Here is an 18,480-nt window from a genome sequence, read left to right as displayed (position 1 = left end):
CCCGCAACAGAGATAGGGAAGTGATACCACTTCCCCTGGGATCACAGCTTACTGGACTTTGCGCGTTGCTTTGACTCGTCTACCGGTTTGTGTCCTCGTCGCCCTTCTCCTCCTCTTTCCTGGCGATGCCCTTCACCCTCCCCTCCTCTTTCCCGCCTTCATTACCGATCTACTTCCCCAGCTCCTTCCCTTCCTCCCCTGAATCTCCCCTTGCTTGCTTTTCCCCTTTCCTATTTGTGCTTATTGTATATCTCGACCTCACAAGTAACTAACCCCCAGATTCATCATGCTCCTCTTTTGTGAGTCCTTAATAGCGATTATTAAGGAATCGCTATTAAAGACTCGCAAAACGGGATGCATGTAGATATCGCAAAATTAATAGCGATTTCTACATCTTCCTTATTTGCAATTCGCTAATTGCTAATCGCAAATAAGGATTGACTCCCCATTCATTCCTATGGGCCATAGGAATGAATGGGGAGTCAATCCTTATTTGCGATTAGCAATTAGCGAATTGCAAATAAGGAAGATGTAGAAATCGCTATTAATTTTGCGAATGAATGGGGAGTCAATCCTTATTTGCGATTCGCAATTAGCGAATCCCAAGTAAGGATGCGATTTCAAGGGTGCCAGGGTGTCCAAAGGACACCTTGTAGCACCCCTGAAATGGTGATTTACACTGGTGTTGCGCACACACATGTCCAAAGGACATGGTGTGTGTAACATCCAACTTAGAAAAATGCACTAAAGTGCATTTTTCTAAGTTTTCGCTATTTACCACGAAGTCAGACTTCGCGGTAAATAGTGGCCAAAAATTGCGATTTCGCAAATCTAAAATGGTTCATGAATTGCATTTGAGGAATCTCAAATAGAGATTCCTTAAATGCAATTCTTCGCAATTTAGCGATTTTAGAATTTGCGAATTTCGCATTTGGGATGATGAATCCCAAATGCAAAAAAAGCGCTCACAAAGGGCCAGATTCTGCAAATCTGGCCCTATGCGAGCCGATTTTTCCTTCATGAATCTGGCTGTAAGTTGCCATGCTCTAATAACCTTGTAACCTTTGTACCGATGTAACCTGTAACTACGATCTGATGCTCATGCAAAGCGCTCTGAAACCTCCGGGTCTAGCCAGCGCTATATAAAACCTTTTAAATAAATAAATAAAAAATAAAATTTAAAAAAAACTGTGTCATTGGCATACAACAGGCACTGCACGTGGGATATCCAGACAAGTTGCGTGCAGGGTCTCCCCTAAATCATTACTATAAAGGATGAATAACACTGAGGCCAATATGCAGCTCTGCCTTACAACATGATGAACATTAAAGGGTGTTGTAGTATCTCCATCTTGAGTATATCTAATTACTCAATGTCTCTAGGTCAGAGTGCAAAGAATGCAGAAAACGTACCAACTCTTTGTCGAGGCCCATCAGCAAAATCCCCATAATTTACTCTGTTGACCATATCAAAAGCCGAAGACAGGTCCATAAACACCATATATATGCGGCCCTGTTTGGCAATAGTATACTTATCTATAACCAGTTGTACATTTTAACATTGGTCCAGGGTGCTTCCCCCTACCCTAAGGCCATATTGTAGGTCGCTCAGGATGTTATTATTCTCCAGCAATGCAGACAACCTTGAAAGAATACCCTGACCCATGATCTTGACTGTCCATTACACTTTGTGCCTAAATCAGGCTTTTTCTTTGCCCCAGTTACAAGGTTGGGCAAAACATCGGCGACATCAATTACTTTTGATGGGTCTGTGCTTGAGGGACTTCTTTTGTGCTATTATCCCTTTTTCGATGTGGACATTGCTCCTGTGTTACCGTAATCATTCGAGGTATTTGTAGTACTCAAAGTTTCTCATGAAGAGTAACTTCTCTGGAACGTGATTCTATGACTACGACAGGTTGTGAACACAAAATTAGGATTATACCAACTGTGCCACCACCGCTTTAGCCTCGAAAAAGTCAAAGATTGACAAAACACATGTTGGCTATGTTCCTTTTGGGTTTCTCAACAGGATTTAAGATTGTGAAACATATCGCCATTTTGTGGATTAGAACTCTTGTTTCATTCAATTGCATCATTGTATTATCAGGATTGTGCCAAGATTCAAACAAAACCATGTTTAAGTAATTAAGGTCCATACTGTCTGGACACTATATTTATTTGGAGAGTGCTTTGGTTCTTCACAATGTATCTACCCACAAAGCATGATGGGATTGAGAACATACGTGGTTAAACCATCGAAATTCAGTAGTTAGACTCTCTGGTTTAGTCTTGCTCAACTAAAATAACCCCAGATAAATTCACAATTACGAAATGCTAACAATATACCATCATGTGAAAAAGATGTGCCCATACACATAAAAATGTCCTGATGACAAGTTGCGTCAAGATTAGCCATAAGGTTCGAATGCGCCATTTTGGACCATTTGAGTCTATGGCCCTGATCAACTGGCGTAAGCCCTTGCCCCAGCCTTTGGCAATTTGGTTAGTCTTCCATAAATCACAAATTAAAATTAAACGCAGTGGGTTGTGATCGCTGAAAAGAATATAATCCACTGTAGAATTAAAATCCTGCCCGACAAAGGTATGAACAATCAAATCCGGACTTATGCCGTCATTTAAATGATTTAACAATTGTAGATCATTGTCAGCCAAAATACCAACAAGTTCACCCGGCCCCGTATGTTCGAAATGACCAGAACCATCTGCAAACAATTCATTTCCTGGTACAAGGCTCCAAGCATAGGTGAATGTTAAAATCTCCCAGCACAATCACAGCTAATGGAGCTTGTTGCTTACCCAAAAAATCAGCTAAGATTCAATTAAGAGCCTTCAAGTATTCATTCTGAGTATCCTGGGAATGAGAGTTGTAAAAATTAATAACTAAGGCCCAGATGCATGAAGCTAAAAACCGCTCGCAAAGGGGCAGATTGCCAGAATCTGCCCCTTTGCGACCGGTATTTTTGCATTTGGGATGCATCATCCCAAATGCAAAAATCGCAATTTAAGAAATCGCAAAATTGCGATTACTTAAATTGCTATTGCATTTAAGGAATCTCAAATTGAGATTCCTTAAATGCAATGCACTAAAGTAAAAAAATTAGCGATTTCGCTAATAGGGGGCACAAATTACCATGAAGTAGAACTTCATATTAATTTGCAAAACCTTTGAAAAATGCACTAAAGTGCATTTTTCAAAGTTCCATTTTACACACAGACATGCCCTTAGGGCATGTGTGTGTGCAAAATGTATCCATATGCAGATTTTAGGGGTGCAACAGGGTGTCCTTTTGACCCTCTGGCACCCTTGAAATTGCAATCTCAATTTGCGATTCTCTAATTGAGAATCGCAAATTGAGATTGTCTTCCCATTCATTCCTATGGGCCTCTAGGCCCATAGAAATGAATGGGGAGGTATTCCTTAATTGCGACTCGCAATTTGCGAGTCGCAATTTAGGAATTTTAAGAAATCGCACATTTTTTAGTGATTTCTTCATGCATAGCATTTTGCTATTCCTTATTAGCGAATCCTTATTTTTCGCTAATAAGGAATAGCAAAATGGGTGCTTGATGCATCTGGGGGTAAAAGGCTAGGTGAGGATGTAAACAATAGAATAACAGCCAGAAGCAACTGAGAGCCAGTCTGAACCTGAGCCCTTTTACAATGGATTTTATTTATTTATTTATTTACTTAAAGTTTTGTATGGCGCGAACATGACCAAGGTGGGTATCAGAGCGCTTTACATAGGTTAAGGTAGTGAGAGAGACAAGTAGGGCAATATACCTCAAGAGTAAATCAGATTAAAAACAGTAATTTATAGGCAGTAGGGCATAGCATCAAGATCTGCGCATTGATCGTTAGAGGAGTTTGTTCAGTAGTAGAGATTTGACTTCCTTTTTGAAGGCAAGATGTGAGGCGGCACATATTAGGGACTGTAGGGTACCTGTTCATCAGGAACGCCACGGTAAAAACATTCCACGATCCCTACGAAGACCAGAGGACTATCGTCCGACACCGTCGAGGATAACCCCGCCCCCTTGTCATCTGTCGTTGCGGGATTCAACCCCGAGGTGAGAGTCGACGGAAGGGGTCGGGACTGACCCCAGAACCAGAAATCCAAGGTTGGTAAATAGACCAGGAAGACGAAGGGAAAGGTGCGCATCTGCAGGAAATGAGGAGGACGAGCAGGAGAGCCAGAACAGAGAAGAAATAGAGAAGACACCGAGTCGAGTGGATGAAGCAGATGGACCAGAAGGAGAGGACGAGTGGAGCGAGGAGTGGTTGAACCCACCGGAGGACGCTGAAGAGTGGCCGCAACTCTGGAGAGTTGCAGCAGAGCTTGTGAGTCCTCGAGTACTAGAGATAGGGGTAGCGGGAGCAGGGGAGGTGGGTGGTGACCGAATACCGGCAGTGGGATAGGGAGGGTCGGGGCTGTAGAGCACGTAAACCACACAACCCTGAAATACCCTAGACCTCACATCCCCTCCTAGGCACCAGAGACCCATCCCTTTTCTTAACGGACAATGCCCTGTACCTTATAATTTCTCTATCACGCCTTTTCCGTTTTGCACATTTCCCCATTACCCATTGTCTTCACTGACCGGGTGTGGTAACGGATAACACTAGTCACAGAAGTAAATAATAAACAACAGCTGACGGATCATTCTTGTTTCTCCCCTCTGTATGAGCCTCCGCAAGCCCACCCCGTTATCAGGAGCCACCTCGGGAGAAGACCAAAACACCAAAGAGACCACAGGAGGCCGAGAAGTAGGCGAGGAAACACCTAAAGAAAAAGAGGCCTCTTTTGCAGCTAAACCATCAAAACAGCCTGTTGTTCTTAATAAACCCCCTAAGATTGCACACAACATCCAGCCTTCGCGTCTGTGTATCCGGCCTACACTCCACCCACGCTCACACAAGGGTAGAAGGAATCAGTCTTGTTTCCACTGGAAGGGAGTTCCAGATTCTTGGGGCGATGCGAAGCCAGAGAATGAGCGATTGTAGGTTTTAAGCTTATTAAATTTATTGGGCTTGAGCAGCAAAGTGCCTGAGCTCCTTGTGGACCTGGAGCCACCGAATAGCTCAAGCTTGTTAGTCAGGTATAGTGGGGTGTTGAAGTGTAGTGCTATATGGGTCATACAAGCAATCTTTAATTGTATCCTAACTTCAAAGGGAAGCCAGTTGAGCGAATTGAAGTCCGGTGAAATGTGATTGGTTTTCTTAGAGCCAGTGATGAGTCTAGTGGCAGCATTAAGAAAGGCTCTGATAGGAGCTAGACTGAGTTTCGGCAGACCGCAAAGAGTGGCACTGCCGTATTCTAGCCTGGAGATGACCAGTGCGTGTACCGCCGCTTTAAAGTCATCATGTGGAAGGAATGGTTTGAGTTTTCTTGGGATGCAGAGTTGAAAGGTTGCTCCTTTAGTCGATGATCTGATGTGGCCTTGCATGTTTAGGTTTTTGTCTAGCACAACTCCCAGAGATTTAGTGGAGTCAACAATGTGAGGAGTGCAGTTGAGGGCGGTGAGGTTACAAAGAGATTGCAGCACAGTAAGGGAATGTCTGGCGGGTGCAATGAGGAGGAATTCCGTCTTGAGGGCGTTTAATTTGAGGTGGTTCGAAGTAAGCCAGTTGAGGGTTTTGAGAAGGGTTCCATTGAGCGATATGATGTCCTCGGGGAGGAGATTTTCAAGTAAATTTGGGTGTCATCAGCATACATGTGATATTGGATGTAGGAGGTTTTAAGAATTACAGTCAGATATTCCAGGAAGAGGTTGAAGAGGGTGATGGAGAGTGAGGATCATTGGAGGACACCAAGTGTGTGGGGACTCGGGATGGAGAGAGATTAGTTGGATTTCACTCTTTAGGTTCTGTTGTCGAGGAAAGATGCGAACCATTTAAGGACTGTGCCTGGGAGCCCCATTCTGCGTTCCAGTAGGAAAAAAAGATTGTCGTGTTTGACAGTGTCAAAAGCCGATGAGAGATTGAGCAGAATTAAAAGGCAGGTTTCAAATGGTCGAGTAAAGTGAGGGCGTCATCAACAATGTGAGTGATGGCCGTTTCGGTACTGTGGCCACTGCGGAAAACTGATTGGAATAGATCAAGAAGCTGGAATTGCTCAATGTATTTGCGAAGTTGTTCATGAACACATTTCTCTTGAAGTTTCGCCAAGGTCACAATGTTTGTGATTGGGCAGTAGTTGTTCACATCATCAGAGTCAGCCGAGGGTTTTTTAAGAATAGGGAGCACCAGGCCCGCCTTCAAGCAGTCCGGTATCTTACCTTGAAGAAGTGAGGCGTTGATTATTTTGGACCAGAGTGGCGCAAGTGAACCTATCATTTCTTTAAAGAAGTTGGGGGGGGGAATTGAAGTGGTTTGAGGGTTTAAGGGTGGAGAGAATGTCGTGGATGAAAATGTCATTGAGGGGAGTGAAATGACTCCATGAGGCATTGTTCTTGAGTGAGAGGACCTGATGCGGGGGCAGGAGAGTGGAGACAGGGTCGTCAGGAGGGGACGGGATAGTGAGCACAGCCGACCTTAGGTTTGATTTGATTTTGTTAGTCTTTTCAAGGAAGAATTCAGCCATCAAATCGCAGTTTGGTTGGGTGCGAGCTGTGAGCTGAGATTGGGTAGCAGTGTTATTGGATTGAGATTTGATGAGCTCAAAAAGTCGTTTCGGGAGTTTTTTTGCACTGTCCAGTTGGTGTTTGAAGAAGTTGGATTTCGACGTTCTTATGAGTTTATTGTATCTGCTTCTTTGTGATCTAAGAGATTTTAGAAGATCTGTGGAGGGAGAGGATCTCCACTTGCGTTCAGCCAGTCTAAGACTGCGTCTGTCAGCATTAAGTCTGTCATTGAACCATGGTTTGGAGTCTTTAATGGGAATTCTTTTTAATTGAAGGGGAGCCGTATCATTCAAGGCAGAAAGCATGGTGGGGTTATAATGGTCGGTAAGGTCGTGCACGTCAATCATGTTGGGGGGCAAGGAAGGGAGAGATTGCAGCGTCCCATGAGCTCATTAACGCTTGTAGTGAGGAGCGGTCTTTTCCACTGTTTAAGTTTGAGTGGTTGACCCGATTTGTGGTTCCAGCTTTCAGTTATCAGGAAGTTGATAAAATGATGGTCAGACCAGTCAAAGGGGAGAATGGATTTGAGATGAATGGAATTGTGGTTGGAGATGATGAGTTCAAGTGTCGAGCCTAAGTTGTGGGTGGGGGTGTCGCAGAATTGGATAAGAGACATGTCAATAAGGAAATCTTTGAGGGTTGTGACAGCCTGATCGTGTGGGTCATTCCAATGAAGTTTGAAGTCACCAAGGAAGATCTGGGGGAGTGTCTGGCAAGGTTGGAGGAGATGGTTTCCATAACCTGTTCAATTAGAAGGTAGTTATCACCCAGGGGGTGGTAGAAGATGTGAAGGCTGCATAAGGGTTTGAGAGTGCTGGTGAAATCTATGCAGAGGTATTTGCAGGAGGAGAGATTGGCCGAAGGGGACTGTTTTGCTGAGAGAGTTGCGGAAGATGCAGGCAATGCCACCTCCCAATTTATTAGCTCTGTCGAGTCTAATAATGTTGTGACCAGGCGGAACTAATAGGTCAATGATTGGGCCAGAGGAGTCGTTGAGCCACGTTTCTGTGAGGATAAAGAGGTCTAGGTCTTGGTCTAGGATGAGATCTGCCAGGTCTGTGGCATGTTTCACCGCTGATCTGCAGTTAATTAGCATGCTTTTCAGATGTGATTTGTGAAGTGTGTCAGTGAGTGCGGGGTGTGTAGTGGGAATCTGCAAGAGGTTATTGGCGTTAATGGTATTGGCGTTGAGCCTGGGCGTTCTATGTGGGTTGGGCGAGATGGTTAGGATGGGTACCGAATTACCGAGATTAGGGAGTGTATGGTTATGAGCAATTAGAGGGGGTGTTAAAGAGCATGGAGCAGGGCCAGACATGGTCGAGGGAGGGGGGGTGTATTCGAGGAGGAGGGAGAGAATATCATCTTCAGAGTATGGGGAGGTGTACTCAAGGAGTACGGAGAGGATATCTGGTTCTGGATAAGGATTTAAGGATCTGGTAGGTCCAGACGGGCGTTAGAGTGGGGGTGGTGTTCGAGATTATGGCGGAGGGTTTCGGGAGGATCAAATGTGGGGACTCGAGTGTAGGCATGTTGGAGGAGAGTTGGGGGATCTCGCATGTGGACATTTAGGGTGAGAGATCATGGGCTAGCTCTTTGGTGGCCTTTATGAGTTTAAGGATGGCAGTTTTGAGAGTTTGCAGTTCGTGGTTTATAGTCTTGAGTTTAGAAGCAGGATTGGAGTGAAGAATATGGGTCACGTTGAGGTGCGGGGGGATTTGTCAATTGAAAGTTCATGCGTGGGCAAGCCTGCTGTCTAGTGAGGGAGTTATGTAGGCAGGGGCTAGCGGGAGAGGGAATGGGGGAAATGACAGGGAGGTGGTCGGAGCGAGGGAGAACAGGTGCATTAAGATTATTGGTTAAGGTCAGGTCAGAGCGTGCCACAGTGGGTGAGTTAGGGGAGCCAGGTGTCTGGGAAGCTGTGGTGCAGAGTGGGCTGATCTGGGTGGGAGAAGCAGACCTCCGGGTGTGTTTCGGTAAAGAGGGCTAATGGTCCTCCTGAGTTGGGGAAGGGGAAGGTTTGTAAGAAAATTGAGTAGTGGAGACGCTAGGTATCAAAGATCTTTTAAAGAGTGCAAACTTATCATCAAAGATGTCCAGACAGCGATTGGAGGCCTGAATAAGGATAGTTCCATTGTTGTATCTGGATATAGTGGCATTTGCTCTGAAAGTGGAAGACTTTGTAACCAAAAGTCGCAGACCGTTCGGGAATTTTTTATTTAAAGTGATTCTGAGTAGGGAGTGGAATGTAGCTCTCCTCTGACCTCTTCTTTTAGTGTAGAAGATCAGGTCGTTCGTAGTAGTGCCTTTATTTGGGCAGAGGTAAGGGTCAGAGATGAGAGTTTCAGGGTTGGCCTTGAGAAGCCTGTGTTTCAGAGTTTTGGTCACATTTTTGGAGAGGTTATCGGGTAGTTAATTGTGAAGCTGTTTGAGACAGACTTTTCCAGTCTGGAGTCCATGCTGCAATGTGTAGGTGGGATCGTGGTGATTTTAGAATACGAGGTTAGGCAGTGAGGTAGTCATACGCAGGAGCATAGAACACGTGGTTAGGCAATGTAGTAGGGGGCCTTAGCAAGATGGCTGCATCCGGGATGGTTGCGGTTAGAAGGTGATTATCAGTTGAGCATGTCGACAACATAAGTTAGATTAGTAATGTTTAATCCATTTGCGCTTTTGCGTTTGATGTCTACAGAAATCAAAATGACAAGACCACCCTTTGTTCTTCCTCTAACTGATGGGATAGCTGGCATAAAAAGGGAACAATACCTGTCAAGAGAGTCACACCAGTATCCCATGTCTCCTGAAGCCAAACAATTTGATATTCTCTCAGAAAACTCAGCCAATTCTCATCTAGTAGCTTACTCGCTAAACCTGACACATTCCAACTGATGACCTTAAAAAGAGGGTCTGATGACGGGATATGAGTGGAAGGGATTTCAGAAGCATAGCCTGCAGATGCACCTTGCGTAGGGTAAGCACAAATACAAGGACTGTGTAGTTAGTCGCTGTAATTCAAGAGCCTTATGAAGCTAAATTCATTCTGGAGCATAATGGGCTCACCCCTAGTATTGGCACCGCCATGCCAATCCCAGTAGGTTACCTTCACCCTAACCATACCAGAAGCATTTCGACAGTATAAAAAAATACCAGTGGATAGACTTCAATGCCAGATGTGATGGAGCTAATGTTTGCAAAAGGAAAGTTAAAAAATAACTAAATGCACTATTCAAACTTAAAGGGCTGCACCTGTGGTTAGACAGATTGTAAGTGAGCAGCACAAAATAATGAGAACACAGAATTCATAGAAATCTCATGAAACTAATGCGTAGGTCTCTCAAAAGCAGTTAATCAAGGCAATGATCTAAAGCATGCATAGATAATATGGAAAATCCTTCAGATCCAGAGCAGTAGGATGGGATGTGCAGTCCCACAATGTGTTTATGTCCAGGAGGCAATCGGAGGCATTAAGTGACTACCTTCACATCAGTTCAGAGAGTTGGTCAAGGCCAGGTGCAACTGGTCTTTGAGGAATATAGCAGATCCTGTTTTTAATAATAATGCAAGCACTGCAAGAGGTGATCAGCAGAAGTGACCAAAATTCTTGAGGATACATGTTCTTGGCTTTGTGAGAGGCATTTAGGAAGATTTTCAATGAAGAACTATGGATGATGAAAGCCCACTACTTCATGTCAGAAAAACAGGTTTCAGTGACAAAAAGAAAGAAAGAACGATATTTTTGTGTCACTCCTATACATCACACAGGTCAGCAAGAGGAGGGATTATATAACCAAGTATTGAATGGAATTTAGAAATTGCTGTTTTCTACTCACTTTTATTTTGGCCATAAGTCTGCTTTCCAGTTTTGCAAAGCACAACGGTGCACTAAAACTAGAAAAAATCATTTAGCAGTAACACTAATTGTGCATATTGGGAATTTGCTAAAGAATCACAGGCCTACAGAAAGATGATCTTCCATCAAGGAAATACCTTGCAAAGCTGAGCTGTGGTCAGTTGCCTGGTTCAGAGGGGCTGCAAGGATGCGATGCAGAGTCCATCGATGAGAGATGAGAGGACCTGGGGTGTGGATGCGCTGAGTTGTCTGGGCAAAGTTTCGGTACTGCAGGGGCGAGATGGGTCTTTGTGACTGATCTAATCCACAGCAGCGATGCATCGGTTTTGCTCAGGGATGAGCCGCTCTGGTGCAGAGGAAGCGTCCGTTCTGCTCGGGGATGCTCTGCTCAGAAGAGAAGATGCATCTGTTCCGCTGGCAAGCACCTTAGGCCCACTTCTAAGGGTCCAGGCGCAGGTGCAAGGTTGTTGGAAGCCTGTTGTGTCCCGGAAGCTTCAGAACGGGAGGATGGCCAACTAGCCCCTAGAGTCACTCTAGGCTCTGGGGACAAGAGATGGAGGGTCAGTCCTTCATCCCCAGGCAAGAGGGCAGCAGGTAGTAGGTTAGATTAGCAAAGCAGGAGTCCAGCAGAGTGGCAGTCCTTCTTCCTGGCATAGTGTTTACAGGTCCCAAAGTGTGCTGAAGTGGTGGTGTCTAAGGTCCTTCTTTTATACACATTTGTGCCTTTGCAGCGGGGAGAAACGTCTAGAAGCATACTTTTGAAATGGACAGATGCCCTGCTTTTCCTGCCCTGGCTCCAGACTGACTACAGGGGGTATGCAACCCTTTGTGTGGTGACCGGACACAGTCTATTCAGGTGTATGTGAGACTGGGACCAGCTCCACCCTCCTATCCTGAGAGTGATTGCCAATTCAGTCACACCTAAAGTCCCTTTGTGTGTGGCTGTCTAGTAGGAATACACAAAGCCCAACTGCCAACTATACCCAGACATGTGAACAGAGACAGGCTGCAGGCACCAACTGGCTATAGCAAGAAAAAATCAACTTTTTAAAAGTGGCATTTTCAGTATTGCTATTTAAAATCCAACCTCGCCATAAATTAGGTTGACACCAAACTTGAAGGAGTTATATCTTCCCATTTGGAAATTACACTTGTTATCCTATAGAAGAGATAGGCCTTGAAGTAGTGAAAAATGAATTTAAGAGCTTTTCACTACCAGGATATGCAAACTTAAAAGTACGAGTCCAACTTTTTAAGTTCATTGCACCCTGCAACTTGGGTCTATCCAGGGCCTATGTTAGGGGTGACTTGCACATATTAAAAAGGAAGGTTTGGGTCTGGCAATGGGTTTATCTTGCCAGGTCGACATAGCAGTTTAAACTGCACACAAAGTCTCTTCAATAGCAGGCCTGATACATATTTAAAGGGCTACTTAAGTGGGTGGCAGTGCTGCAGGCCCACTATTACAATTTCATTTGCAGACTCTGGGCACATCATGTGCACTTTACTAAGGACTTATAAGTAGATTAAATATGCCAATTAGGTATAAGACAATATTACAATTGTTTTAAGGAAAGAGCACAAGCACTTTAGCACTGGTTAGTAGTAGTAAAGTGTGCAGAGTCCTAAGGCCAGCAGAAATGAAGTCAGCAAAAAAGTTAGGCGAAAACCATGCCAAGGGTGCCATGGCTAACGTCACATATCTAACTTAAAGAAGAAGTAATGCAGGACATGTGATGTCTTCCCATTTGCAATCTGTCCAATGGACTTATGTGAGACTGTTTTAAGCACAGAAAAGCATGTATTGCACTCTCACTCCTGCTCATCTCAGTACCCTCTTTCAATTCTCATTAATTTGCACGCTCAGTTTTTCAGGACTCTGTCTGATTTAATGGACTGTATATGGATAAAAAAGTAAGAGTGGTATATTTAAATGTTTAATAAACAAATTCCTAGACACAGTTGAGAGTCAGTTACCTACTCTTTACTCTTTACTGAATATTATGACAGCGTATGGGTGGTCAACCCGGCCAACAGCGCAGTACCTTGTGAAATCTTTAAACTTTTGAATTGCACCGGATTAATTTGTTGCCCTACATTCTAAGACACCTGCAATTAGATGCTTTAAGCATGCTTGCCACTGCTTTTCTGCACTACGGTAAGATGGTGCTACTATTGTATTGACATTCATGGCTGCCAATTGTTCCCATGGCAAATGTCTAACTTTAAGTCAGCGCAGAACAAAACACTTAATTGGAGGGTCCCAGGGCAAGTTTAACGACTCAATCTAGATACGTACCCCAATATACAGTACTCATAACACAAAAAGTAACTAGTAGTCAAAAATTAAAATAACTCAACTGTGGACACAGACCTCAACACAAATGGACAACACCAGTGGAGACCCAAAAGTACAACCACGTGTGACATATGTGCTCAAGGCTAAAACTCAAGGGCATGGGTAAATATTCCCATCAGTAGCCATTCTGTACCGCCCTTTTGACATCATGTGGGTACTCCTTGCCCAGGAGTCAAAAAACACAACCTACAGTTCGTTTCATGGTTGTGTTAATATTTTAACCAAATGTGTTTACAGAAAGGGTGGTTAGGTGTAAGATTAATAATATAGATGGCCACTGGATAAGCAGTGCAAAAAAGTGAAAAAATAATAATCAGTGAAAATAGAAGACTAAAATTGGATCAACTGAGTAGACGTTGGATTTTAATTTTGTCTCTCAATTTTCCAAATCTAAAAGTTAACATGAATAAACAGATTTAACAAAATATCTGTGAGCAATAATGGTCAGTCCTGACCTTTTAACACCCTTATTTATTTACATTTCTAGAGCACACTGTTACCCAGAGGTGTCCTGGCGCTAACAGATTAAACTGGTGTGTGTGGGTCGGTGCTTTAATGGGTGAAGAGCTAAGTCTTCAGTGCCTTTCTGAAGGATAAGAGATCGGGCAATTGTCTAATGTGGAGGGGAAGCTTGTTCCAGGCTACTGCAGCTCCTAGGGAGAAGCTCCTGCCTCCCCATCTTGCTTTCTTGACTCTAGGGACTAAAACCAATGCCTGCTGACCAGATCTGAGAGATCTTGCCGGCTTGTACCAGAAGAATAGTTCCTTCATGCATCTAGGGCCCAGATCGTGCACTGCTTTAAAGACCACACAGAGTGCCTTGAAGGTAATTCGTTTCCGCACTGGCAACCAGTGAAGTTTTGCCAGGTCCTGAGCCACCGATGCGAACTTAGGTGTATCTGTTATCAGGCGTACGGCAGCATTCTGTAAGGTCTGGAGTTTATTTAGTACGCCAGCTTGGGCGTTCAGCATAAGGCTGTTACAGTAGTCTAGCCGAGATAGAATTAGACCGGTGACCACTGTTTTTCTGTGCTCTTGCTCCAAAAATGGTAGCACTTTCCTAATTGTTTTAAGGACAAAATGAATGGATGAGACCAGGGCATTGATCTGAGGTTTAAAAGATAATGCGTCATCCACCAAAATGCCAAGATTTTTCACCTTAGTCACTGGGGCGGGCAGAGTTCCCATTTCTTCAGGCCACCATCTCGGGGACCAGAAGTTATCTTTGGAGCCAAAGAGTAACACTTCTGTCTTCGAAGAGTTTAACTTAAGACAGTTTTGAGCCATCCAAACACCCACTTCTCGCATGCAGCCTTTGAACCTATCCGCAGTGCTATCTATGTCCCCCGGCAGCAGAGACACCACTATCTGCGTGTCGTCCGCGTAAGCTGTAAGGTTAAAACCGAAGGTTCGAATTATCGGGGCTAGAGTGGAAATATAGACATTAAAAAGGGTCGGGCTCAAGGAGGAGCCCTGGGGCACTCCGAAGGGAAGCGTAAAGGGGCGTGATTCAAAATCCCCCAGTGTCACCGACTGAGTCCTGCTGGAAAGGAAGGCCTGCAGGATCTTCAGCGCCTTACCTTGAACTCCGCAGGCCCTCAACCGGTCCACCAACAACTTGTGATGGACAGTGTCGAAGGCCGCGGAAAGGTCCAGCAGGATCAGGGCGGCTCTGCCTCCTCCGTCCAACACTCTTCTAATGTCTTCCACCGATTTGATTAAGGCGGATTCCGTGCTATGTTCTGCACGGAAACCATGTTGGCATGGGTCTAGATGTTCTCCTATTCTCAAGAAGGTGCTTAACTGCGTATTTAGAAAGCCTTCCATAATTTTAGCTGGAAGGGGCAATCTTGCAATAGGCCGATAGTTGTTTAAGTCGGCTATGTCCAAGTTTTTTTTTTTAAGGAGAGGTAAAATGGAGGCTCGTTTCAATTTTGCGGGGAATTCCCCACTATCCAGCATAAGATTGAGGAGGGGGGTGAGTCCGGCTGCAATAGTAACTGGCGCTAATTTAGCGATGGCGGCAGAGCAGGGATCATGAGGGGAGCCTGATTTTATCTTCTGGAGTCGGCTCATTACCTCTTCCTCACTGATTTGGGAGAAAATAGAAGTTTTTCTGGGCCGTTAATCTGATTCCGCGTTATTAGTGGGAAGTTCCACCAGAGTTTTTATTTGACTGTCTATAGGAAAGAAGATTTTTTCAACTTTTTCACGGAAAAAAGTAGCCAGCTTCTCACAAAGAAGAAGGCTGTGGGGTACCTCTATGGTCTTAGGGACTGCCAGAGAGGACCCCATTCGAAAAAGCTCCTTCGGGGCATTGCTGGCTTCTTTAACCTTCTTCGTAAAGAAAGCTCGCTTAGCTTGCTGGATCTTCTCTTTATACGCTCTTTGCTCAGTGTTCAAGATTTTTTTATCTGACTCGCTAAAGGTTGTCCGCCAGATTTTTTCCTTTTTTTTGCGCAAAATTTTATGGTCCCTGATCTCTTCAGAGAACCAGGGAGCGGAAGGAGTAGACCGTGTGGGGAGAAAGGTTTTAGGGGGAGCCAGTTGTAAACATGCGTCCTCAAGCCATCTCGTGTAGGCCCGGGTTGCTTGTTCCGTATTTCCTGAGAGCGGCTCCAAGGTTGACTTTAGTACACATTTCAGCTCATCTTGTTTTATGCCATTCCATTTCCTTATCTGTCGTGGAGCGAGTCTGGCCCTAGATGATCTCCCAGGTGGGGCTAAAACAAAGTTAAAATGGACTGCTGAATGGTCTTACCAGGATATGGGCTGGACTGATAGCACATTAAGGCTCGGGTGATTTGAAAAGATACCATCCAGGGTATGCCCTGCCTTATGGGTGGGACCGCTGACCAATTGCATCAGATCTACTCCCTGTAGCAGATCAATAAGATCGCATGTGTCCGGGTCCGAGCCGCATCCTAGGTGAAAATTAAAATCGCCTAGTAGAGTGAACGTTTGGGCAGTGGCAGCTGTTTCTATTATTTTTCCCAGAGCTAGAAAAAAAGGTGCTTTCGTCCCAGGAGGTCTATAGACTAAGCAACCTCTGGACCTACGGGCCCCTGTTGGAAGGACCCTCTGAGTGAGTGATGGTAAATAATAGCTAAACCACCACCTTTCTTTTTCTCTCTATTTTGGGTGTAGCAGACATAGTTCGGCGGGGTAGCATTCCCTATGTCAGGGCCAGAAGCGGCATCGGTCCAGAACTCTGTGATAAACGCTATCATCACCCCAGCGTCCTGAATCAACTCCGCTATTTCAGTACTGTGTTTGACCAGGGATCTGGCATTAAGAAAAAGACACTTAACCGAAGAATGGCTTTTCCTGGCTGGCTTTTCCTTGTTGTCCCTGGGGGGCGCAATCGGATCCCAGCTTAGTCTTGGCAAGGTCTGTGAACAGTTAGGGCATATGCTAAGGGCCTTCCCAGTACTGGCCCCAATTTCCAGAGTAGAGCAGCCTGCTGAGTTTGATCTGCACCTCCAAGCTCTAAGAGCTTCGCTAGTGTAGGTAAAACTCGAGGTCGAGATGGTATCGACCGAAGCAGAGGTCCTGGCCCTAGGCGCGGGTCCGGCGCGGACGGGCGCAGACGGGCTAGCCTTTGGCGCGCCCGCTGCGCTCGTCCGCTGCGCTCCCTGTATAGGTGTACCATTTTATGCACGTGGGGGCGGGAGGGGCAGAGCACTAGTCTGCTCGCCCAGCTCCTCAACCAAGATGGCGGGACCCACGGAGGCTTTGGCTCCGGTTCGGGCCCCCTGAGAGTAATCTGTGCAAATACGCTTTTTTAAAAACAACAGCAATGAGGAGAAAAAGCAGGTAAAATCTCACAACAGTATTTTAAAAATCGCTACTGGTCCCGGCTTCCGCCTCAAGACCGTACCTTCACACACACACACTATTCAATCAGTGGGGTTGCGAGTAACATCAGGCTTTTTATGCACGTGGGGGCGGGAGGGGCTGAGCACTAGTCTGCTCGCCCAGCTCCTCAACCAAGATGGCGGGACCCACGGAGGCTTTGGCTCCGGTTCGGGCCCCCTGAGAGTAATCTGTGCAAATACGCTTTTTTAAAAACAACGGCAATGAGGAGAAAAAGCAAGTAAAATCTCACAACAGTATTTTAAAAATCGCTACTGGTCCCGGCTTCCGCCTCAAGACCGTACCTTCACACACACACTATTCAATCAGTGGGGGTGCGAGTAACATCAGGGTTTTTATGCACGTGGGGGCGGGAGGGGCAGAGCACTAGTCTGCTCGCCCAGCTCCTCAACCAAGATGGCGGGACCCACGGAGGCTTTGGCTCCGGTTCGAGCCCCCTGAGAGTAATCTGTGCAAATACGCTTTTTTTAAAACAACAGCAATGAGGAGAAAAAAGCAGGTAAAATCTCACAACAGTATTTTAAAAATCGCTACTGGTCCCGGCTTCCGCCTCAAGACCGTACCTTCACACACACTTGGGTGTTTGGCAGGTGACCTGCTATCATTATTGACTTGTTAGAAAAGGGGGCTGATGTATCAAAGGGTTTTACCCATTTTATGACTGGGGGCAAATGAAATAGTACATATTGGGCAACATTCTTATGAGCCAGGCCTTTCACCAGTCAGTGAAAGAATTAAACACTGCAAAAAGATCAAATATGATTTTATTATTGCCAGATTCTCTACATTGGATAAGATTAGATCAGGCCTAAAACATGTTTCTAAGCCCTCCATCTTTAATCCAAATGCACACAAACTGAGGAAACAAATTAAGAAGAAACAATCGTTTAGTAACACCCCTAATAAACAAAACTCACGCAGAATAATCTTAGACATGACTTTCTTGCTGCTACCTTGTATAACAAAGTTACATAGTGTTGGCTGCTTCAGAATTACAGACGTATGACTCTTTTTCCTTCACTTGCTTTTCTTTGAATGGCGCTTTAGTTTGTGGATGTGCAGGTGTTTATCAGTGTTTATATGTTGACACTTATGAGGGCTGTTTCCCTCTTGGTGGGGTTTTATTGGTTCAAACTTAAAACAGGATAGCCAAGTTATAAGAACAGTAATACAACAAAATGAAAAACTGAAGCCAGCCCTGTCTTTTTTGTACTGTATGAGACAGGTAAGTGCATAAACTTCAGACAGTATTACCTGGTCAGGCCTGCTGCCGTCCTCAGCATAGATCCTTGGGTCAGCACCATACTGCAGTAACATTTCAACAGCAGCTAAGTGCGCCCCAAAAGCTGCACGGTAAAGAGGCGTCCGGGAAAAAACACCCTGCAACAGAGCAAAGAAAGTAAGAAAATGAAAGTTGTATGCAAACAGGTCAAGACATTTCTAGTTCAAAGAACAGTGAAACTTTTGGCAAACTCTGTTCTATTCAGTTATGGAGAGGTTCTGATTTGATGCCTCTAGAAGAAGATGGAAGGTGGCAAGACCTCTGTAAAATGTGTTTCCTCCTTCAGTAGGAAGGGTTTTTGGCCAGACCCACTCTGAGAAGCATTAAAGATTAGATGACTGTAGTGTCCTATGGATGCAAGACAGTGCATTAATAGTAGAAAACGTGGCAACTAAAATGGTTACTGGGAAAGACAAACAGGGTTTCAAGATGGCTTAACACACTTCTGGCCAGCAAAAGGGCTTATGCTCT

The 18,480-nt window shown here is 44.9% G+C and overlaps 1 protein-coding gene across 1 annotated transcript in view; it reads right to left on the bottom strand.

The window, feature by feature from the left end:
- IQANK1 (IQ motif and ankyrin repeat containing 1) overlaps window positions 1-18,480 on the bottom strand; it is a 478,492-nt gene that overhangs the window by 176,984 nt on the left and 283,028 nt on the right. The window contains 1 exon segment of the mRNA XM_078686619.1: window positions 17,982-18,107. Within this exon segment, the coding sequence (XP_078542745.1) occupies window positions 17,982-18,107 (126 nt within the window).

The sequence above is a fragment of the Lissotriton helveticus genome, chromosome 4_1 (genome assembly GCF_964261635.1).
Source record: "Lissotriton helveticus chromosome 4_1, aLisHel1.1, whole genome shotgun sequence".
In the NCBI taxonomy this organism is placed as follows: domain Eukaryota; kingdom Metazoa; phylum Chordata; class Amphibia; order Caudata; family Salamandridae; genus Lissotriton; species Lissotriton helveticus.
The sequence above is the reverse complement of the archived record's forward strand: the minus strand, read 5'-3'. Positions and strand labels throughout refer to the sequence as shown.